Raw genomic sequence first — 24,488 nt, forward strand, 5'->3', positions numbered from 1 at the left:
CACCCAAAGTTTTTCCTCTCTTCATCGGATCAAAAAAAAAGCAAAAAAAATGGCACTCTATAATTTCTGCCAAACGCAATGGAAACACTCAGTGCAGCAATCAGATTTAATCATGTATGGAGAAATGTAATTTTGGAGGACGCCGGGGCACAGCGGCTTGATACGGGCATTAGTTACTATGCAAAGAGGCGCGGACGTAGCCTCTGAATATGGATTTATGGAGCCTGCATGTGATTTCAATCTGACTAATGTCTCAGAACAGACCCATCTGTGCCGGGACGACCCCCGAGGTGAGGGTTTAGGGGGGCAGAGGGAGACGCAGCGAGAGTGGGACGGTTCCGCGGCACCGGCCTGAAGCGAGGGGAGCACAAATGTGTCTTTTAGCCTCCGAGGTGAAGGAGAGGGGTCTTTGAAGTGTCCTCTTGTGAAGTGTTTAAGAATATAGTTTCAGGGGAAGTTTGACTACAGGTGGGAGCAGGGCAGCAGAGGTGAGGAGTGCACAAGGCTCAAGAAAGAAACTGAATTAAATTTGTGCCAAAGGGACAATGAAGTTGAGATTGTGTTTGAAAGGAAAAGCCGGTGTCCCTTGTAAACAGCTACTCGCAAAACAGCACCAGCTTTGGAAGTGGTTAATCCAAACTGAACAGATAATCCTTTAATTATTGTAAATGACCAAGAAAAGTAATAGTGTTTTCCTGAACATTTATTACACCATAAACCTAAATTAAACACCTCTTTTTTTTATGAGAATAAAGCATGGAATCTTCAACCAACACCTTCTTTAATCACCAAACTTAGCAAAAAAAATAAGCAATTACACACAATCAGCTTGTTATTTTCATAGTGGTTTACAAGTTAAATGAACATTCCCATTAACTGTTTTTGTGCAGATGATTTGCATCAGACCATGAACCTAATGACTTTTTTTTCATAACATAGGAAACTTCTCACAGCACAGTAATAACATGGTAATAGGCTGTGAATATCTAGAAATAAAGAGGCCCTGTCATGGCGACGCGTAAACATGCAGCAACCTCCCTCTCTCTCGGTACAGCTGCATGTGTTGCCTTTTTCTGCAAACTGCATTTGTGGTTACTGTGATGCACATTGTTTTACTGGATACTTTTGTGCGTCTTTGCCGTGTTTTTGTGGCGATCAGTGGATTTAAATTACTGCAAAGAGTCCATAGTGTTCCTGAAGAATGAAGCTTTTTAAAAGTAAACAGCTAGCTTATCAGCTAAACCCATTTTAGACCTACACATTTCCTCTTCTGAGACACTGAAGAGGCACCAAGAGCCCCCCACACCTGCAGCACAGTACAGGCGTCACAAGAGGAGCTACAGGAAACAAAAAAAGGGACAAACGAGGAGGTATCCGGGCAAGACACACAGCTAAGCCACACATGCCTTCTATTGTTCTGGCTAATGGACGTTCACTGGAGAATAAATGATGAACTGCTAAGCTTTACCCAGAAGATGGTGAAAGACGGTTGTGGAGCAGAGGGAGCTCCGGAGGAGGAAGGTGAAGCTGACCAGTGCAGGACACCACGCTCTGAAACAGGGCCAAACCCAGGAGGCGCTGCATTGTTTCAGAGGATTAGAGGAGACTGAAAGCAGCCAGCCAGGTTTCCTCCATGTGCTACGGTTTCCTCTACCTCCAAAAACATGCTGGTCAGGTTGGCCCATAGTGGCAGCGCAGCTCAGTCGCAGCGGCTCAGGACTAACACCTGAACACAGTTTTGTTGTTTGCTTGTACAATGACAATAAAGCACTTACTTACTTACTACTCTCTCCATATCAATAGAAATAGATTACTAGCATGTTTCTCTGTAAATGACAGTCTCTTCTACTGGGTTAGGATTAGTCACGTTGTGTTCACTGTTTCCATGTAAATACCAAATATTACACTTTGAGATATAAACCCATGCTCTTTCCACACGGTTACTGTGTTGTAAAATACAGTGCTACTGGTATGATTCTCGGATATTTCTTCAGAAAATGCAATGCAATGAATTGAGGAAGCATGGCTCCTTGTATTACAATGTAGAAATTAGAGAAAACCGTTCCCCTTGACCTCAAAGTAACATTTTTTTCTGGCTTTGCTTCTTGAACAGACTAAATAATGGAGATAATGTTTAACAAGATGATTGGGTTTCCGCAGTCAAACAATGAGTCTTTGCCAAATAACGTGAACCTCCTAAACTCCATTTCTGAAGCAGCTTGTTTGTATTTTCGCGCTGTGCATTGGCCGTGTTTCACCTAAAATGGAAGCCACTTTGCTGCACACGTCTCCACATTACATTGTGCCCGCAGTCGCGCTTAAGTGTTGAAAGTTACCGTCCACGCTGCGTACAGTAGTTGTTATTGTGGCACCTGGCTCTCATTCTGCCTCCTCCTCTGTGTCCACACTCCAGATCCCATCTCACTTCCCTGTTTGGTTTGAAAATAAACACAAGCTTCTGTTTAGTCAAAACATGGCAGCCTCTGTGTTTTTATCACAGTCCTGCATCAAAAAAAAGAGACAAAGTTGGCTCCGCCGCGCTGTTGCCGCCAGGTGTGGTCCACTTCCTCGCGCTGCAATCTCACCGTTGTGTCTTCAAACGCACCAGAAGAAATTGACGGAGGAATCGGCTCCACCGGTATGTATTACAGGATTTGCATGTGTGAAAAAACATTTGCGGAGGTGTTAAACGGTTTGGGCGTAGCTGTGAGCAAGTGCGCCTCTCAGTCCACACTCCAATGCTGAACAGGTTGGACGCTGTTTTGAAAATATATATCAAAACAGAAAGCATTTGGTAATTTGTACTTTTTAATGTGTACTTCAAAAGCTCCCAAAAACTAAAGTACGTGTTTAAGCCGCAGTAAAAGTTAAATGCTGTTTTGAAAAATACAAAATCTCCAAATAAAGTCACATTTTGATAGCCTTTTTACAGCAGTGGTTCCCAACCTTTTTGCACATGTTGTAGTCGGGCTAAAACTGTGACTGTGGCTAATAAGTATGTATGTAAACCTGTCGTCCTTTCTCAGTCAGATTTAACAATTTTAACCATATACTGTAATTTGCTCAAATAATATCACGTGTGAACTGACCTTCTGACCAGGCAAAGCTCTGGGTCCGCCCCCCAGGTTGGGAACCAGTGCTTTACTGCATTGAAATAGCTTAATCGGATGGAAATAGTATTGTATCGGAAATGTAATCACTTTATGTGACAAAGTCTTATACAAATTTACCTGTACCACCTGGTGGAAACAAAGGGAAGGTGTGGTCTTTGTCGGCCATTTTAAAATCTCAGGCTGAACCATGTGGCAGGGGGAAGCTGGTTTAAACTTAAAAGCTTTGTGTTTTCTTTGTGTATGATTTTGGTTTGTATGTTGTCTTTGTTAATTTGATTGAACACTTTTTTTGGACAACAAACCTACCTATTTTATGTAAAATGTGAAAAGCTTACTAGCTGAACTTCAAGCAAGTGTACTCACCTGTGGGAGGTCCTTCCCCATTAGGGGGGGAGGTATAAAACCTGACTGCTTCTAGTCACTGGAGGGGCCATTTTGTGTGTGACATGTTTGTCAGAAAAGTTCCTTTTGTGTGTGAAATAAATGTCTGGTAGAGCTACTTGTTGTTAGTCTGCCTGCCCATTTCGACCCCTCGTGGCCAGCTTCCTCACACTTTATAATGTCCATATAATCCATATAAAACTGTAAAAGGCCAGGACACATGTTATTGTGTGTGGAGTCCTGACAAGAACCAGGAAATATGACCATATTAGTCCAGTGATTTGGTCTCTGCACTGGCTTCCTGTCACTCAGAGAATAGAATTTAAAACAGCTCTGCTCCTTCAGTCTTTTCATGGTTTAACACCAAGGTACATCTACAGCCGTATGAACCATCTCGGGGTCTCCTGGTGGTTCCCAGAGTCAAAAATAAACACGGTGAGGCTGTGTTTCAGTTTCATGCAGCTAAAATCTGGAACAGTCTTCACGAGGATGTGAGACAGGCCTCAACTCTGACAATGTTCAAATCCAGGCTGAAAACAGTTCTTTTTACCCTCTACAAATAAACTTGCCTTGCCTTATTTTACCGGGCTGCAGAACACCTGTTAGTAACACTGACCATTTTCCATCCTATTACCATGTTATTACTATAACTGTGATGCATAAAGTGAAATATTCTCTAAATAAGAGTGTATTGTTTCTGTTGTCTAACTCACTAACTGTTCAATCTATTCATCTATTGTATTGAAGTGTGGGGAAGTGATTGCAAAACCTGTTCCCTGTTTCCTTTTACAGAAAAGAGCAATCACAGTCATCAGTGATACAGACACCCAACTAATCCGATATTTATACAATAAAAAATGTACGTATTATGAGAATACAACTTCCTAAAAACATGAATAAGCCAAATTTGGAAAGTTTACAATTTGAAAAAAAGTTTCCCAAGAGAATTAAAGAGAATTAAAACTTCCAAGTCCATTAATGTGTTTCAGAAGAATGTTAAATGTTCTATGTTAATAAAATATGTCACAGTGGAGGAGCAGATAACTTTTGTTCATACATTAGTGTAATTCATGAGACTGTTTAGATGGGGGCAAACATTGTAAGTTATTTCTGCTCCTTTTCATTCAAACACTGTTGTTGCATTCGCTTTTCCAATGAACAAAATAAACAATCAAATGAAAATGACTGTGCTGTAAAGTGTGACCACATTCCTCTGATCCCGCATTGTTTCCCTCAGCAAGACCCCACTCCAGTTTCAATAATGCGGCGGCTTGCAGCAAGAATGGACGCTGATGAAGAATGTTTTATCCCAGTGACGGCAAAGTAAGCTTATTTGTCGAGCACGATTTGTTCGCAAAATAATTCAAAGTGGTCTGCAGAGCACAAAGAGAGTGAGAGCTTTTAATTCCTCCTCCACCCTGACACTCACAGTCACACCATGTGCCTTTTAAAAACACATATTTTTGCACTCTTAGCATGACCACCGATACTGAAGTAAAAAGCTAAGAATGTTATGAATTTTTAACTTGTGCCTCCACTGACTAAAAAGAGCATGTAATTTTGCATAAAGTTCAGCTTGCAAATGCTGCGCTCACAGCGAGAGCCATGTTGTGTTTGTTTATTAGTTGGAGTATTTTAGCCCGGAGACCCAGACTGAACGCTAACAGTAAATGTCACATGCTGGAAGGACTGGTTAAAGTGTAAATAGAGCTTAAATGTGCTTCAAAAGCGCCTGAATTTGCCTAAAGGGAGTGGTGTTTAAGCTTTGTACAACAAGCACAAAAAGGCTCACATTTCACCGAGCCTTATACATAAAACATCTGTAAATTTCTTTAGGCAACTCTGATGTCACACTGTGTGGATGTTTAACCGGTGACGGGGTCATATGTAACGAAGGTCACCTCCTAAAGCACCTATGGATTTGTGAAATCTACTTACAAACTAATGTGGTAATGTAATGCCTTGGAGCTTCCAGCTGATGTGTCTGGCCTCAAAAGTGGGTCACGTGTTCAGTGCGTTTCTGATTTGTGGTTAGGATTAAATGCCTTCAAGGTCTTTTCTCGACTTGATTTAAAAGGGAGACACTGCAGGTGAATAGGGACACCTTTTAAATTTAGAGATATCAATTGGAAACTTTTATTGTAGATTACTGGCATGACCATGAGGGGGGGAAAAAAATATTGCAGGTTTTCTGTCATTTGAAAAAAAAACTTCAAATATATTGTTCAGTCCAAGTCTGTAGGTGCTACTTACAGGGAGATTATTGTTGCACTAATGTGAGAATAATGTATTTTGAGAATATAGCTCTTGAAATTTCCCTTGTAGCAGTAAATCTATCGTGAGACAATGAATCAGTGCTATAATTAAACATGTTATTGTGAAGATTGGGTATGTTTTTTGTTTCCAGGTGAAAGTGTACATGTACAAGAAACCAATTAGCCCCAAAACCTTGAAACATGAAAAACATGAGTTTTGCCTGTAGTGTCTCCCTTTAAAGGAACAGGCCACTGTTTCTCCATACTGAGCTATGTTCATATCTGAACTTAGACAAGTTGATGTGTAACTGTCTGGTCTTTGTGCGTGCGCTCAGTCACGCAAAAAGACCAATGATGTTGTTAGCATTTAGCCTCTCCTCCTCTATGGGGCCAAACGGGGGTGTAGTTAGAAGCGACCAAGCTCTTCCACATTTCCCCTATTTAAATACAGTTACGTGAGGAGCTACATGATCCAAGTATAGTCACACAAAATGAAACATGTCAATTTTCTAAGCGGATAAAAAGGGGAACTATATTAAGGCGTAATAACACCTGAGGAGCACTTTGACGTCCGCGCAGTAATATCTCCGCTTTACTTCACCTCCGTTTGGACCCCATAGAGGAGCAGAGGCTACATGCTAACAACATCTTTGTCTTTTTGCGTGACTGAGCGCACGCACAAAAACCAAACAGGTACACATCAACTCGTCTAAGCTCAGGTAAGAACATAACTCCGTATGGAAAAACGGTGGCCTGTTCCTTTAATGCAGGAGTGTCCAAACTTTTTTCATGGGGGGCCACATTTTGAAGCGTTCATGGGGTGAAGGGCCAGAGACCGGTGGTTAGACAATTGTGCAGCACACCTTTATTTATGCTTAAAACCTTCATGTCAGCTCTGTCTCACAATAAAATGTTAATTATCTATCTATCTATCTATCTATCTATCTATCTATCTATCTATCTATCTATCTATCTATCTATCTATCTATCTATCTATCTATCCATCCATCCATCCATCCATCCATCCATCCATCCATCCATCCATCCATCCATCCACAGTTATTCAGGTTGACCAGTTGACCACTGTTATGGAGAAGAGAAACATCACACGAGAGCGGCTTCCATGGGAAAAATTTTATTTATCAATATGCTGTAGTTTCCAAACTGGTGGAACATTATTTCCATTGTAGCTGGTGCCAATAGGTTACGCTGGGAAGCGGCGAAAATGTGAATGGCAAGAAAAAATAAAATAACAAAACTGACAGTTATGATTCCAAAAAAAAAAACAAAGGGAACAAAATTCAACAGGTTTCGCTTACACATGCACATCGAAATAATACTGTGGCTTTGAACAATCGTCGCAGAACTCCTTCCCGCGGAGAGGCCCGCGTAACGGACCTCCTCGCTCTAAATCTGAAAAGAAAGAGTTGACAATGGAGAGGGAAGAAGAGTTTAGAAACAAAGGGCCGCCGGCAGATAATGACCGGGGAAAAGCTGTGATTTATTGTACGGCTTTGTTCGGTTACACTCTCAAACATGGCCGCCTCTTTCCTCTCTCCACTCCCTCTCCACTCCCCTCTGCCTGGCCCAATAGACCTATTAAAAAATCATCCTTGCTCGCCCCAGTGTTTGCTCATAAAGGAGTGGTGTAGGTAACTCAAAGGCAGTGGATAACATAGTCTTCATATGCAGAGCTAAGTGCTGTCTCCGTATCATTCATTGTTTCAACAACCTATTCATTTCAAAGGATGTTTTTTGAAGCTTTAGTTCTGGACATGGGCTTTTTTCTTTTTTTCTTTCTTTTCATTTCCTGTTGAAGAGTGGGAAGAAAAGAAAAAACAACAACTTAAAAATATGAACCCCAGTTTCTTTAACACATGTGGTAACAAAGACTTCTGACAATACTGGACGCTGCAAATGACAGCTTATGTGTCGATTGCAATATACAATTTAACTCTAAAAGAAAAAAAAAAATTAAAGAAAAACATATTGCAAACAAGAGACAAAATGCAAGGATTCATACAAAACACACTTTTTAAAAAGACAGCTATTTACAAACATCCTCCATTACAAAAATCTAATCTTTTTAAATTTTCTTATGAGCAGTGTTCAGGTGAAATTACATCTTTAAAACCGGGCTCTATCCATATATTTACATAATCCTTTTTTTTTTTTTCTTTCTTTTTTGTTTAAACTCAATACTCAAATTCGAATAACATTAAGAAGTGGTCACTATAGGATGAATGGGAAATGGGAGGAGCATGGCCGTACAAGTGGTGGTGATCTGGTAATGAGTCCCTTGGCTGGTGTAGGTGAGCGGTCGCGCGATGATCCGAAACAAAAATATTTGATCTAGATGTCTTTCGCAGAAGGGCTCCACGCTGAGTCGAAACGCAGGGCTTTTACGAAAAGAAAAAAAAAGAAAAAAAAAAGAGAGAGAGAGCGCACAAAACAGCTGCGCAAGTGGTTAACTCCGAGGTTAACGACACGCAAAAAAAAAAGTCTCAAGTCTTTTTCCCCCCACCCCAAACTTCAAAATCTTCAAGCAAGCAAGGCAGGGGCCACCGTTTAAAAAAAAAAAAAAAAGAAAATCCATGGATAGATAGTGGCATAGCGTATAATGGGAGTGTCTCTAAGGGTGAATAAACATGACACGGGATGGACCTGGGCTTGTCGGTCTCGGGTGCCGTTTGGTGGATATGCAAAAATGTCAGGCGATAGCAGTGTCTGAGGAATAACTGTCCTTATCTGCTCCCCCCCCTCATCACACATCATTAACTGAGACTGCGGCACGCTACGCTTTGGCAGCCACACTACACTTCGGAGCACCTAGCGAAAAAGCATGAGTTCCTCTTTAGTCCGAAAAAAAAAAAAAAAAAAGTGTGCTCCGACGCAAAAGGCTACAACGCGCATTCATTCGCACAGGCATACAGTGTTGGAAAGAGAAAGCCACTTTTTTCTTTTTTTTTTTTGCGAAGATCGGAGCCAAAACGTTCTCCTAAGATAGTAATTTTTGGAAAGTGCCCAATTTGCAAAGTCTGCTCCAAATGCAAAAGACTACAATGAGCATTCGCACCTATAATATAAGCAACAATTGGTGGTTGTCGCTGTCTGGGAAAGTACATACAAGTTTGGAAGTTAGACTATTCACTTTTGGCTACAAGAGACTCTCAAACAAACAAGATAACAGTGGATTTCTTGAGCCAAAGCCTTGATGCGCTGTTGCCGCGCCAGGACAGGCACCCACATAGTCTAAATTTGAGTAGATTAAGATTTGCATGCTTTACGCTGTCCCCCCAAAAGGCTCCAGCTAGCATCACGCTATCATACCAGGTGGAAAGAGAAAACTGCCATTTCAAGCAAGAAATAGTGCTAAATCTTCCTGTAAAACGCTGTGGTGCACACACACACACACACACACACACACACACACACACACACATGCACACCCCTAAATTCTGCGTCTATGCCCAAGGGCTGAGTGAAAGCTGAACTGCACTGTCCTCCTCCATGGCTCGACTCAAGAATATTTTGCACCTTATTTCTTATTCAGCGCACAGAAGGCAGGGGAAAATGAATGCTAAAGTACCTGCTACCAGCCTCACCTCAAACTTTAGCCCTTTCCCGAACCCTCAATCCCCATCGCGGCTGCCATCTCCCGGTAAGGTTAAGTCATAGGAATAGATTGTGTCCCCAATTCCTGCTATACTTTGCCGCCTGCTGCTAAGAGTGGGCAACGAGCTAGCACATGGATTAGTCATTAGTCGGCTACAGATGGCAATTGGCAATAGACAATACAGTATCCTTGTCCCGTCCAACTTGTATAATACGCGCGGACAAGCCTTGCCTACAGCCAAAAGACGACGGGAATTCAACCTACGCCCACCGAGCAATAAACCAAGTGTTGGATGTTGACACTGCAGCGCGAGAGGCTAGAACAAACAAAATACCACGAGCCGAATAGCCTAAACAATCCAGTCCAGTGTCTCGCTGCTGAAACTTTTAATAACTGCCAACTCGAGGATTCTTGCTAATCTTGTTGGTCTGTTGGCACGCTGCGCCGTCTTTCTTGTTTTGCGGGGATTTAGATACAGTAACGTAGCTTTTGCATTGGTCTAGACGTGCCCATACACACACACTCGTTCACAGGGGAGACACTGTCAAATAAGTAGGTCGTAAATACCAGGCTAGATAGATGGAGAGGAGGCTAGCGCATCCCCCCCCCCCCCCACAGACTTCGACAATAAAAGTCCAAGTATAGGTAGTCTTTGCAGTGGGCCTGAATGAGAGGAAATGGAGATGAAATGGACAGAATGATCATTTTTCTATACATTGTGCACTTGTAGGAAAAAAGTCTAACAAAATACAACTGCTTTGTGAACTGAACCAGGGAAATCCTCCATCAAAAATAGTAAGGCAAACATTAGAGGTGCGAGGAGGGATAGGAACATGTTTTTTTTATTTTTTTTTCACGCACTGTGTGGGATACCTGAGCTATCTGGACACCGGTATAACACAAGCATTCACACAAGCACTCACACTTATTATGAGCTCGCAAGTACGGCAGACCCCTCGACGCTTTGATTCAGAGGGCCTTGTCTGTGCCTGTTCGCCAGCTGGACACCGCAGGGGGAAAACGGAGATGACCGCAAAAGGTGTCCATCCACACGTGTTGGTCCACTCTGTTCCCAGCCCCTGTGTACGGTGGCCCAGCGGAGGACGCATCGGGGGGTATCGGTGGCTGTGTGAGGGGAAGGCTATAGAAGATTACAACGGGATGGGGGGGCCTGGGATTCTCAGACAAATCCAAACAAACAGAGATTTCGAACCCCCCGCTGGTGACTGGTCAGTGCTTGTCTCTCCAGATCTGTGCAGCAGGCGGCACGAAACAAACGTCCCCCCTGAATGCAGAAAAGTGTTCTTGAAAATCCGAAAAAAAACAAGCGCTCCTCTGTGTATTTACTTATTTTTGAGGACACAAGAAGTGAAGCAGGAGAGAAAAAAGGGCAGGTCAGACTTTGTAGTAGATATTAGCAGGGCTCTGCGGCGGCATCTCCTGGACTATATAAACCGGATGGCCATAGTCGCCGCTCACTTTCTCGTAGTGAGGGCAGTAGTTGTTCTCTGTCCGCAGGGGGATGATGATGTCGCTGGGTTCGGTGCCGGCCGTGCCCCCCGGGAGTTTGGGGTTGGAGAGGGTGCTGAGGGACAAGGCGGAAGGGCGAGGTTGCGAGTGTGAATTCTTGCGAGCGCGCTTGCGCATCTTGATGAGCAGGATGACCAGCAGCAGGATGAGCACCAGGAAGATGATGCAGCCGGCGGCGATGGCGGAGAACACGGCCACGCGGGAGCCCAGGAAGCCGTCCGAGTTGGACGGCGTGTTGGACTGGTCCTGGTTCATGTGGTCTGTGGAGAGACAGAAATGGTGTTAGTCAATATGAAATCATATGACAAGCAGGGGAAGGAAATGTGTTTTGTTCTCCTTTAGTATAGATACAGGCGGCATCTCTGGAATCGCCCATATATGGTCATGTTAGAAAACAGATAAGGGGGAAAACAATGGGAGAAAAATCTAAACTTTCTCTAATTATTCAAAAACTACTTCAACAAATGCTGAATTATGAATATAGTTTTCTACTAAATAAAGATACAAATACATGGATAGGAGCAAAGTGGATCAACAGCCCATAAATACATAAATAATGGAGAATGCCAACATGATGCTTCATGTTAGCATCGTGCTATTGCTAACGCTAGCTAGTGTTAGCTATGACTGCCGTTTTTTCACTTCTACTGAACAATCTGCTGTGAATAAACATCCATATGGACCTGATTTAGACTTTACTTTATTTGTATGTGATAAATAACATTGTATTTTTTGCCAAAAGATTCTGTTTTCCCCTCGGCGAGGCCACGCCCCTTTCTATGACGTGATGCCGTCAGTATCTATTATCGTTAACTCAGACATTTGTGGCAAAAACAATGTGCATTTCATTATAAAGCACTTGCATCACTTTCATGAACTTACAGGCTAGTTCTCCAGCATTTCTGTTAAAGTGACCCTGCAAGTTGTGAAACGTGCTTAATGCTTATAAACTCATCCATGTGAAGAATTGGGATGATACAAATATGTTACCAATGTTGGGAATGAGTTTGGACCACAGCGAACATTTTACTTCAGTGCCTTTCTCAACATATGAATTTACTCAAAACTGTTTACAGAAGGAAAGATATACTGGTAAAGATGGACTGTTCTGGTATTGAACTTTTCCTTTGCATTGGATTCTACAGCACCCATCTCATGACCTTGAGGAATAGTATGGTAATAGCTAATGGGGATCCGTAATAAAGATAAAGGTCAAAGCGTGTTGTGCATGTGCATTTCAATACATGTTCATGGCATATGTCAAGTCACAGGAAGAGCATCTGGTGTTAAACTTGTGCCAAATAAAAGGTACAGTTCAAATTTGACTGTCCACGGCTATTGGCAGAGGCAGAGATAACTTACATATGTACAGTAGGCTAAATGGTCACATACTATTATCTTGCTATAGAAAATTGGGTTAAGGCAGGAAGCAGGAAAAGTGGTAGTATGTTGTTACAGGGCGGGACTCACTTGGCTTCGGGACAGATACAAATATTTTGGTTCGCGTCCCTCTCTCGAAGCGCTCAGAGGACAGCGATAGCGTTTACCGCTAACTGCCGCTGTCACGAGCGGATCTCCCTAAATCAACCGTGATCACGCCATTTGTTGTTTGCTCTGCCAGGACTAACAGGCCCATTGATGTAATCTAAGTGAATTAGCTCAATCAAAATAGCCTTCCCTTTAACTAAATCTGCGGTCTCCACTTCAACACAATCCAGATTCCTGCCTCGAATAACATTGCGACATGTCAAGAGGGCACTTTTGTTTTTGCTAAGACGCGGGCGCAAACAGAAAGGGGCAACATCTTGAATTTATTGTATCCTTTTGTCTGTGAGGTTTGGGACTGTCCGGGGAGGGGGTGGGGGGGGTTCGGCGGCAGCGGTGGTGGTTCTGAGTGGGGGGCTGTTAGAGGATGAGAGAGAATGACCGAGTTGAAACTTGAGTCCGACCAAATCTGTTTTCCATGTATGCTAGCAGCTGCTGCCAAAGAGCTAACCCCCGCCGCCGCGATCTTTACTGTCAGTGACCCTGAGGTGGAGGAAGTACTCACACTGGAAGTTACAAGGTTACTTTTACAGCCAACCTCGGTACCCCCGTGCTACAAGTACTATTGCAACTACTACTACTACAGCAACAACTTTAAGCAATGTTGTCCGTTTCTGATGTTAGCGTAATAATAACAGTAATTCTACCTTTTTCACTCCACTCACCATTTTATAGCTGACAGATCACACTTTAAACCAGGGGTAGGAAAAATGACCATCTTAAATGAGATAAATTACTTAAAGTTGCTTGAATAAAAGTTCTTCTATGCTGAATTTGAGTCAGTTTGAACCAATACAAGTGCTAGCGCCAATGGAACAAGAATAAAATCCACTTGAAATGACACAAAATCATCTGAATTAAGAGAATAACTACTACTAGAGGTTTTCATCATCTAAGACCAGACCAAATCTACTCAAACCTTAGATTTAATCTCTTAACTCAAGTAGATTTCTGTCATTTCTTCCATAAAACGATTACTCTTTGTCAAATGCCATAATATATGACCTAATTGGGTGTATTGATATTTCTACCTTTTTTTTCTCCCATTTAACTCTAATAATGTTAAAAGTACTCTCTGATTTGTGTGATAATGTTTCTCAAAATCATCTTGAGGGCCAGAGGTTCTGTGCTGAAGGGCCGGATTTGGCCCTCGGGCCTGACGTTGCCGAACCCTGCTTTAAACATTATTTTGGGTGTCTCAGCTTTTGATATTTTACGTTTAATTCAAAATAATGTCTCTGTAATAATAAAGCATTGAAATATAGGAGCTAAGGGTGGAAGAAGTAACTTTCAGTTTCGATTTACAGCGTGGTTAGCAGTTTGATGAACAGTTCCAGTGCTTGATTTTGGGCTTTAGCAATAATGCAATAGTAATCAAAAACGTAGAAAAATTAAACAGGATTAACACTGCCCAAAACTGTGAGAATGAAGTAAAATACACTACTCTGGGTAGGTTTTGACAAGAGAACAATGTTTTAACTTGGTTTAATGCTCAAAAAAGTCATTTTTTCCCCTCCCAACTTTGTTTATTGAGAAGTCAAAACAATAGCTTACAATTAAACAATGGTCTTTGATTTTTTCCCTCCACCATTGAAAAAAAAGAGTTACATTAAAATAAAAAAAAGTTGATTTTGGATAGTCTGTCTCCAGTACTTCTAAAGCTACCATAACTTCTGCTTCCCACACTTCCTGCATCTACTTCAATTCAATGGAATATTAGAAAACTACTCCATCCAATACTATCACTATTAATACCACTATCACTACTGCATCCCAAACTACTCATGTTACCAAAACAATAATGACAACTTTTACCGAGCACACGCTGGGTTTTCAGCTTTAGAGCTTATCTAAATGAGTCACTTCCCACCTCCGCCACGATGGCCCCGCCCTGTAACACAGGAGCCGCCTTATGTAGCTGCACTAATGACCACTAACCGCGTCTTTAGCCGGAACACGGGGCGGATAACTCTGGTCTTATGGGGGGACTAAATGACATCACTGGAAGGCTACCGGTGCGGCGCCTTATCGGTGAAATCAAAGACGAGAGGAATTTCGTCAATCCGACCGCTGTGTGGAGCTGCTGCCGGGGAGCCTGTCACTAAACCCCATTCTCTGCATGTCAGAGCCTCTAAGTGCACACGGACACGGCCTAAACTTTAAATAACTGCAGTTGTGGAATGTGGAGAAACAATTTCAAGTTTCAATCATGCTCACTATGTAGTAGGCTTTAAAAGTAATACCTTGTCTATCTTTGTAAAAGTGCTTTCAACCTTTGTGCGGACCAGTGGAACCTAAAGCAAAATAGGCTCTGAGATGAGAAGCGAAACATCCTAAATTCTCCACAACACAAACTACTTTTTGGAAAATCCCTGGATATTGGGAGTTTACAAGCCGTGTATAATAAAGGCAAAACATGTTTGGATTTATCATTATTCATGAACTGAGTGTCCCGTGTTTTCAATCTGTGTCATTTGACTTCTGCTTGAGAAAAAGTCCTCTATTTTAAGTGGCTAAATGCTATCTTAAGAAACGCTTTAATCAGAATACTACAGATTTTAGAGAAGGCGGCGCTGATAAATCATCAGCCCTTTTTCTCTCCACTTCACTGGGTCCACAAGTTCAGACAGGTAAAGAAAATTAGCCATGCAGCGCAAATAAAAAACCCGACATGAGACGGTCTTTTTATAGCGTAACCAGTGTCAAATAAGCAAATTATAAAATGGCCTTATCACTTTGGGACAGGCAGAAAAGTGTGCAGTCAGAAGTTTGTCGAGTGAGTCAGAAAGTTGCTATGAAAAAGAAAAAAAAAAACCCTCTCCCTCGCTCTCCCTCCTGACGGTGATAGGTGCTGCTGCAAAACAGGAAGCAAAGGAGGGGCCCAGAGCAACCAAGGAGGCCTCAATGACTTCTTCAATTATCAGAGCGTTTCATCTGTATTTATCTGCAATTCTAATGAGGTGTAGGGAGAAAAAAAAAAAAGGAAAAAGAAACGTATTAACAAGAAGTCTGTCTTTGAAAACTCCTTGGGTGGAGTGTAAGCTCAGTGAACAATGAATGACTAACGCGAGGCAGATTGTTAGTAATGGGAGGGATTTGAAATGTTACTGATATGAGGATCTATAGATAGTTTTCTTTTACATCATCTGGAGGGAGGGAAGTAACCACGGTGACACATTGTAAACATAACTGTAGGCAGACATGTCCTTAGACGTGTGACAACACTAGAAAATAATCCAATAAATAAATAGCAGGTGTGAACCAGAGCTATCTAACACTAATTTGTCAATTTTAAATGATTTCCGCGGGGGTTATACAAATCAACACTTCACCTCACTTGCAATACGCTCCCTGACCAAAACAAAGCTGCCACAAGAAAAAAAAAGGTCATCTCCTCAAGCTTTGATTACAGCACATATTCACTGTGTTTCATTAACCGCTCTCTCACAATGTGAGCCCGGTGAATCCTGGCATCCGCATCTTGGAATAGGCCAGTTCCATCAGAAATCCACTGATGGTATAACCTGGTCACTCAGGATGCTCAGGTCGTCAGCTGATCTCATTCTCATAGTGTTGCTTCAAGGGACTAGATGCAAGTCGGTCATCTTATACTCACTACTACCACCTCAGGTCTTACACGTAACTGCAGTTTCTATATTAAGCTCATGCATGACGGCACTTCGGACCCGAATCAACACCTATTTGAGTGACAGTGCAGGATTTTAGAGGCAGTTGTGGTGAACAGGTCTGGGCTCATTCTACACATTAGGACACTGCTGGAACATGTAGGGGGGGGGGGGGAATACTTGATTTTTACATTTTTAAATTCCGTATAGTCCCTTTAACCTAGACCTGGCCAATTGCAGCAACCCCAGATCAGAACAGTTAGTTAAATATAGGTGCGGCAGGTGTGGGTAGAGTAGTCAAACAATTTACTCAAGTTAGAGTAATACTACTTATATACTACTAATAATTTAAAAAAGTTCTTGGAGAAAATGTTACTGTTTGAGCGTAAAAGTTTGATTTATGTTTCAGAGGTGACATAAATGATGAGAAGCAAAACATGAAATAATGTGAACATTGTAATAGTTTCAAGAAAATACCATACCAAAAACGTATTTAAAGAAATCCCTATGAAGAATGAAGTAAACAAAACATCTCTTTTATGTGTCAAAATGAAGATTTAAGAGGAGCACTTCTGTATGAGAACAGGACGGTGCGGAGAGGAGAGGAAAGAGCAGCATTAAAGACACATTATCTACTTGAACATGTGTGGCAGCTTGATGACTCTGTGCGGTAAATACAAGTGTCCCAGTGCAATTACCATTATAGCATCCTGACTACAAGGAACAACCAATTCTGCAATATTAAATACTTCATCTATTCATACCACAGTGACTGCAGGGCTCATTTTGTAAGTCTATTTCACATGTACACTACAACTATTGGGTAACTGTTATTTAAAGGCGAGCGCACATTGTTTGGTTATTTGCAGTCATGTGGGGTTAACTCTGCTCTATTGTTGAATTCTACGATTTCTTCTACTGCTAATAATCACCATTCCCTTATCCTTCCATTTTAAACACGTGATCAGATAAGGATGTTTATTTTGGTGTAATGCAGGACAGGTATGTGTTATGCTATTAATCAAACAACCACTTATGCCTATTTGTTAAACCATATGAACCAAAGCAACGCCTCAAGCGCTAAACTGAATGACTTTGGAGGGGGAAAAAAAGAGATTTTCAGATTCTCGTATTTGGCATTAATTATTACAGACAACCCCGGAGGCGTTGTTTTAACTATTCAATAACCTTTGTTTTAATAAAGCGCGTGTCCCTGTTGTCGGCCATTTTGGGTCTGAATTCAATCACATGTTTGTAAGTGTGAAATGTAAATCTAATGCTTCCACTTTTACCGCTACAACTAAACATACAATTACCAATACAAGCACTACACATATATCTAAAAAAAAACTATTTTTTCCTAAATGCGAGCCTCCCTGCTGTCAGCCATTTTGGATGTGTGGTCGGAGCCGCATGTGTTCATGTGTATAATGTCAATCTGCTCACCATGGTTTCCTGGCAGCACCGGGCCTATCCGGTTGTGGTCAGATGGACTGGGACTGGACTCGGGGATGGCGTTGTCCTCCGCGTCAGATTTCGGGGTCTCTGGCACCGCCGGGTTTGCGTTCGGGACTGCATGCGACAAAACAGAACAAAAAAAACAAAACACAAGAGAGAAAGAGTCAGCCTTGGTTTTGCAAGTTTGCACCTGCGCTGAATTACAATGGCTTTTTTTTCTTTATTATCTTTCTGATACATCTTTCATACGCGGGGAAGGTTATGGTTGCATGTGTTCAAACGCGGCTCAGAAGTGCGGATGAAAGCGCGGGAAGGGGAAGGACAAGTTGCTGCACGGATCCCCAAACAGGCCGCAATCCCTGTCCTGTCGTAAAAAATATGTGCTCACATCAGCATCGGCGGCTCTCAACGCAAACACACAGACAGGCATCTCCTGCTCTGACACATTCACGACCCGCGAGCACGAAGCCCCGTCCGCGCCCGTCCACACCCAACAGCGCGCACCGACAATACACTTAGGCAATGGCAGAATGAGGCTAAAGTAGTTATATATTAACTTTTTATTGTTCTACATTATTCATCGCGTTAAAAGGCCATAATATGCCTTATTTATTGCCCTGGCTTTAACTCCAGGAGAGGAGCACTTCTGACTGTATGAGAACAGGAAGAGGCAGGTGGGGGGGAGGGGAGGAAAGAGCAGCGTTTTAGGGAGAAAGACACATTATCTACTTGAACATGTGTGGCAGCTTGATGACTCTCTGTGCGGTAAATACAAGTGTCCCGGTGCAATTACCATTATACAATCGTGACTACAAGGAACAACCGATTCTACTACAATATTAACTGCTTCACCTATTTATACGACAGTCAATCTTGCAACCACAACAGAAGTACTTCGAAAACGCTGAAACAAAGACAAAAATGACCTTGTATCCACAACTAAAAGCATTTCTACAGAACAAACCGAACCAGAGTTGACCATCTTATCCAAAGCTACAAAATATTTAGTGTCACTATGACAACGTACTGCTAAAATTACTTATACACAACCACTTTTGATACCGCAGAACCAGATAAATTCCATTGAGACGCCAGAATCTGCTTTTCAGTGGAGTCCTGGCCCCCTAGCCCCATTATTGTACATGTATATAATGGTGTCCCCACATTAACCCTTTACAGGGCAAGTGATTACTTTTGGTAATTTCCGCACACTGGCCTCCCTGCTGCTCATAAGCTAAAGAAGCATGTGGTCCTCACTCAGCCAATCAGAAGAGATCACTCTACATCACAGATCCCTCTACTGTGGCATTCGACCAATCAGCAGGGACCGGTCGCGCTCTCTACTTCCTGTTTTCTCTGAAGTCTGAAAAGGACTCAAGCCTGGCTAAATTCATGGGACATTTCTTTACATAGCTTGAAAACTAACCATGGTAAGTTGATGAAACATTTTATTTTATTGGTGAATAATTGTGCTAAGTGATGATGTACGTGTTGGTTTTGGAGGACGTAGTGACATGAGTGAAATTACAGCAGGAAAAAGCCAGGCACCATATTTGATCATACGCCCTGTTCACGTCAACCTTAACTTAATTCATTTTATCCATATTTGGACATGCCCGTTGCACCTATTATTCATACTTACTGTATTTTCATGACAAAAGAAGCAATAAACCCTAGGACTACGTTTTTATGTTTCCAAAGATTTGACGTATTTACAATTTTGGAGGTGACTGACTCCGCCCACTGCACCTAAAGCACAATCGCAATACAAAAACTCTTGCCTAGGACAGGTGTGATCATTCAAACATCAATATCACAAAACATCTCCTGAATACCAGCACCCCCGTATTTTTGTTTTTTTACCTCTTAAAGGGCAACAAACCAAATATGGTTATTTTGTTGACAGTCATTTTTTCCCCCCAGTTTAGGGCAAGGAACCAAATATGGTAACTTCACTTACACTGATTTTCTGCACGATAATGAAGGGTCAAAATCTGCGCATTTTGTTGATAAAAGACAAAAAACGAGTAATGTTCATTTTAAAATCTCTATCGTTTTGACATTACACTAACTGGGAATCTGAACCGGTTCTGACAGCACAATTACCACTGAAAACATGAATGCTTTCGAGACCTGACAAGCAGGTTATCAACGGACATTTGTGTCTCTTTGAAGCTTCTGTGCTTTGAACAGTGCAGTCGTGGACCCGCTCTGTCCAAGTTTTATGACCCGGGGCAGACACTCGACAGTTATAAACTATTACTGATGTGTTTCGCCGCACTATCTGATGCCCCCACTCAATCTGGACCGTTATCTGCATCTGCCCACAGGCCTCCTCACGGGGGGGGGGTGTGCGCCAGAAAATAGGGTCGATTTGCATTCAGCTCCCTTGCGGTGAGGTATGTCTGGCCGTCCGATCCAATGGGGAGAAAATACCTTGTCGTCTAGCAGTCAGTTTTCTATTTCCATCTTGTTTTTTTGGCAAGAAATCATTTTGGGTGTGGACATTTTGGCGCACAGGAGAATAGGCAGGGCCAAAATAGGACTTAATGTGCAGTTTATGAAATTTGGCATCAGCACTATTATAAGAAAGCTGAGGTAATGAAAAAATAATAAAGAATATACCCACAAATTATCTTAGAATTAATCCATATCCCAGGAAGCCATGATATCTTGCAGCATCACTGAAAAATTTGAATCCAAATTTTCCTGATTTAGTTCCATTTTAGTTCTGTTTCTGATGTAGTGTGTGTTTTTAATCAGATTTTGATACAATTTGCTTAAATAAAAGCCAATTCTGTGTTGAAATGGTTTAGTAAATCATTGCATTGATATGATCTACATTCCCGACAGTTTTCAGATATAAAATATAACAATGCAGCCCTAAAAGAGGTGGAACTATTGGTAATATAATGGTAATAATAGGCAGTGTTTAAAGTTCTATTACATTTAAATGTGTATTTACATTACCAGCAGCATTTCCATTGTCTGCAGATATACGTTTCATTTTATCACTCTTTTCTTTCTTCCTAAAAGCTGTCAGCTCATTATTTGTAATTTGAGAGTTTGACAAAACCTTTGTGGCGAAAGGCAAAACGTCCACTACCCAAAACAACCCAGTACAGATGCCCGTTTGGCACTGAACTGCTCTTATAGAACCAGTGTAAAAACTATGCACTCTTATCTGGGCTGGATTAATGGGAAAGATCAAGCTTTAGCTTCACTGTTATTCTCTACTTGACTCAATAATCCTATGTTTTTATTTAGTCAATTTATAGAGTCACTTTTGTCTGTAGTGCTATGAAGGGATGGAACGTCTTGCCACTAAACCTGGTTCAAATAGACCACAAATCTGTTTTTAATGAACCATTGAAGAACTATATCGGTGTTGATTATCTTTGAGGTTGCAGAATGATGTTAAGTTTACATTGTACTTGTTGTATTTTCTCTTTATTATGTATTTTATGTCTGCTGTCTGTCATATTGACAATATTTTTTTGCATATGTATGCTTTTAACAAGGACCCCAGGAAGACTAGCGGGCTGTAAAGCACAGCTAATGGGGACCCTAATACTAAAGTAAAGTAAAGTAAAGTAAAGTAAAGTAAAGTAAAGTAAAGTAAAGTAAAGTAAAGTAAAGTAAAGTAAAGTAAAGTAAACAGATGATAATTTGGTTGGTACTGTATTTGGTAGGGACTGTGTATGTTAATGAACTAATCAAACCAGAAGCCATGGACTGATTTGCTTCCATCGCACTCTCAAACACACTCTCATTCATCCTGGCCCATTGTACATGTTTTAGTGGTGGGGGAAACTGTAGCAAACTCCACACAGAAAGGCCCCGTCCAGGTGGGAATTGATCATCATGCCGCCCTTGAACTGTCCTTCTCTCTGTTGTGAAACTCATGCATGACAAACATATTCCTACTTGATAACTGGGTTTTATTCGGTCCAGAGAATGTAGAGAGTATCTTGGATTTAGTCACGTCTTGTTTCCTATGATGCATCGTTTTTTAGTGGGGGACATATGAGGTGAATCAGAAAGAACAATTGGCTGTTTCGTATATGCACTTATTTAAAAATTTGGCCCTGCCCCGCTACATTATAAATCTAATCTCCCTTGTCACTGTCCACTGTTTCCTCGCTGCCCACACTCCTCACCGCATTAGAGCCGAAGACTGATTGCTGCAGCGGTGAACTTATAGCCGTAAGCTGTTGTGCGGCGTCAATAATTGATGAGCAAAGACAAGAGTGAGAAGTGGGAACATTCACGCATGGCGGAGGATACGCGAGCGCGCAGCGATCTGATTCGGGGGCATCTACCCAAACGGTAACATGCATGGACACTACTGAGCATGTGCGGGGAAGCGTTGTTCTAATGTCCTGACCCATTTTTGTGCCTCATACACATTCTCGCTCTCTCCTCTTTTTTTTTTTTTTTTTTTCACTCTCCTATGTGCTGACATTTCCCTTAGCTATGCAGACAGCGACTACCTCAGAACTGCCAAGCCGCCAGAAGGAAGCAGAGAGGAGGGGGAGGGGGGTGAGGAGGGCTGGGGGGTGGGGGGGTTCAATGATGGAGCGACAGAAAGACATTGTATGAAGCGGGGAAAGAGAGAGAATAGGCCGTGAGTCGACATATTTATAATGAGTGCTGCGTGACGAGAGGGGCCAGTGGTTATACTAGTGCTTCTAAAACTATTACTATGATTGCTTTGACTGCAACTCAAACTCATGACTCATTTTAGCGCTGTAAATACTAATACTATTTTTACCCCTGCCGTCTGAAAAAATAGGCGACATGTCTTCAACTAAGAAATAACTCCAACTTGCCGAACTACAACCACCAACACTCGGCTACAACTACTAGAGGGTTTGCACTTATGTAATCCTAACCGTCAACAAAACCATCAGTGTTTCGGACTGAGCGTCATAACTCAACATTGACACTCATTTGACTTGGTTGCCATATTGTGACATCCTGAAATGCTATACATTTTATTTATGGTCTGTTAAACCACTTTGCTCCTCTCCATGTCTTTGTTTCTTTATTTAGTAGAAAACTATATTCATAATGCAGCATTTGTTTTGAATAATTAGAGAAAGTTTCGATTTTTCTCCAAATTGTTTTCCCCATTAACTGTTTTCAAAAATGACCATATATGGGCGATTCCAGTGACCTGTATCTATATACTGTATTAGTAATTATAGCTATAAACATGTTATATGTTTGTATTACACATTACTGCTTCAAAAATGTAGCCGAGTTACACTACTTTCAGTTACTTTTGGCAAAATATAAACCTGAAAATAGAATAATGCCACCGAGCAAAACTGCAGTCAAAGATTTCCTTTTCCTTCTTTTTCCCCCATTCTTTCTGTTTTCTTTTGATGGCGTTAGCTGCACTCAACTGCACATCTTATACATCAGTGTCCATTATTTTCGTTCATACATTTAAGTGCACTTGTAACTCGAGTTACTTGAATTGTAATAACTAATATTTCCCAGTAGTTTGTGTAAGTAATATGTTAAATCCCTTAGTTACTGAAAAAAGTTATGTATTTTTGTAACCCCAACACTGATATCCATCCCAAACCCCATGCAAAAGCTTAATGCTACTCCTGTCTCTTTACTGCTAACACAGCTAATACTACTATTACTACTAGTTTAACCACAGTTAATAATTCCTTCAAACTCCTCTCTCAGGTTAATAATTCCTTCAAACTTTTCTCTCAGGACTGCCAGAACTAATACCACCGACATTACTGCTTATCCCAAGACTAAATACTTCGACTGCACTAATTGGCCAACAGAAAGACATTGTGTTCATCAGACAATGACAGAATATAGCGGTTGAGTCAACATATTTCTAACGAGTGCCGTGTGACAGGACCGACTGCTGCGTGGATAAAATATGGCCTTTCTATGTTTTCCTTTCAATCAATTTGTCTTCCGTCCTCAACTTGGCTTTTTAAATGAAGACAAAAGACGTGGTCGGCAGACATTTAGAGGACAATTACGAATCGATGTGTCATCTCCCGCAATGATTCAACATGATTACACCCGAGGGTCCTCTGCGCCGCCGTTAATGCAAATGTAACATTAAAAAGAGCGACGTATTGGAAATGGTGGGGCCAATGAAAGAATAACACACGGCGCTAAGAACTTTAGCTACTGATTAATATTTATTAGGCCTACTCTTATATCTGGTACCATTCTACTGCTACTACTCTATTACTTACACTACCGCTACAACTGCAGAGATGAAGTGCAAAAACTGTGAGTTATGGGTGGACATATGGGCAGATCTTCGGCTCTTGGCGCGGAGATGAGGTGTTGGCATTCAGAGGCAGAATGGGGAGGAAATGTGGCTTAAACACAATAGCATCTGGGGTCAGAGCCAAGCTGCGACCAGGTTTTTTTTTCTGTTTGGTGAAACAACATCCAGCGCGTTTGCAGAGTGTGGGAGAGCAGGGGCCTGCAAAAAAATGCAATTATTTTCTTTGTTGAAGGTAATTAATTTCTCTTGTTTGGCCAAGGAAAACAATCACATTTTTCAATGAGCCTCAGGTAAAGGCTGCTCTTGTGTGAGAGCGGCTCGAACCCCGAAATGCCCAAAGTAGTCCCATCAATTAAAATTTATGGCATGGCATTAGCTGGGTACATTTTTCCTTCATAATACACACTTAGAGGTGCTGCTGGCTAAATTTGTTATTTTTGGATCATATCGTTAACCCTTTAGTAGTTGAACCATTTGGTCGAGCACGCTTTATCAAATCAAATGTTTTTCTTAATCTGCATGTCTCTACCATTCGGTTCAAGTGTGTAATACTCCAAATATCCAGTTTGGGACTGGACCAGTTTAGGCCAGGAATCGACACGTTTAGAGCGGGTTTGGATTGGTTTAGACCTGATTCGGACTGGTTTAGACCTGATTTGGGCCGGTTTAGACCTGTTTTGAACT

The 24,488-nt window shown here is 41.6% G+C and overlaps 1 protein-coding gene across 2 annotated transcripts in view; it reads right to left on the reverse strand.

Annotated features, from left to right (window-relative positions):
* The window catches only part of efnb1 (ephrin-B1), a 287,394-nt gene that overhangs the window by 144,881 nt on the left and 118,025 nt on the right, over positions 1-24,488 (reverse strand). The window contains exons 4-5 of one of the 2 annotated variants that reach the window (XR_013792867.1): positions 17,513-17,638; positions 9,181-11,155 (exon numbers count right to left, since the gene is read on the reverse strand). Coding sequence is in view for 1 of the 2 variants with exons in the window: in XM_079556269.1 (XP_079412395.1) it covers positions 10,761-11,155; positions 17,513-17,638 (521 nt within the window). In the remaining variant the exon portion in view is untranslated. Of the gene's footprint in view, positions 1-9,022; positions 11,156-17,512; positions 17,639-24,488 lie in introns of those variants that run through there. The other variant, XM_079556269.1, reaches the window with a different exon arrangement.

This window comes from Gobius niger (genome assembly GCF_951799975.1).
Source record: "Gobius niger genome assembly, chromosome: 5".
NCBI lineage: Eukaryota > Metazoa > Chordata > Actinopteri > Gobiiformes > Gobiidae > Gobius > Gobius niger.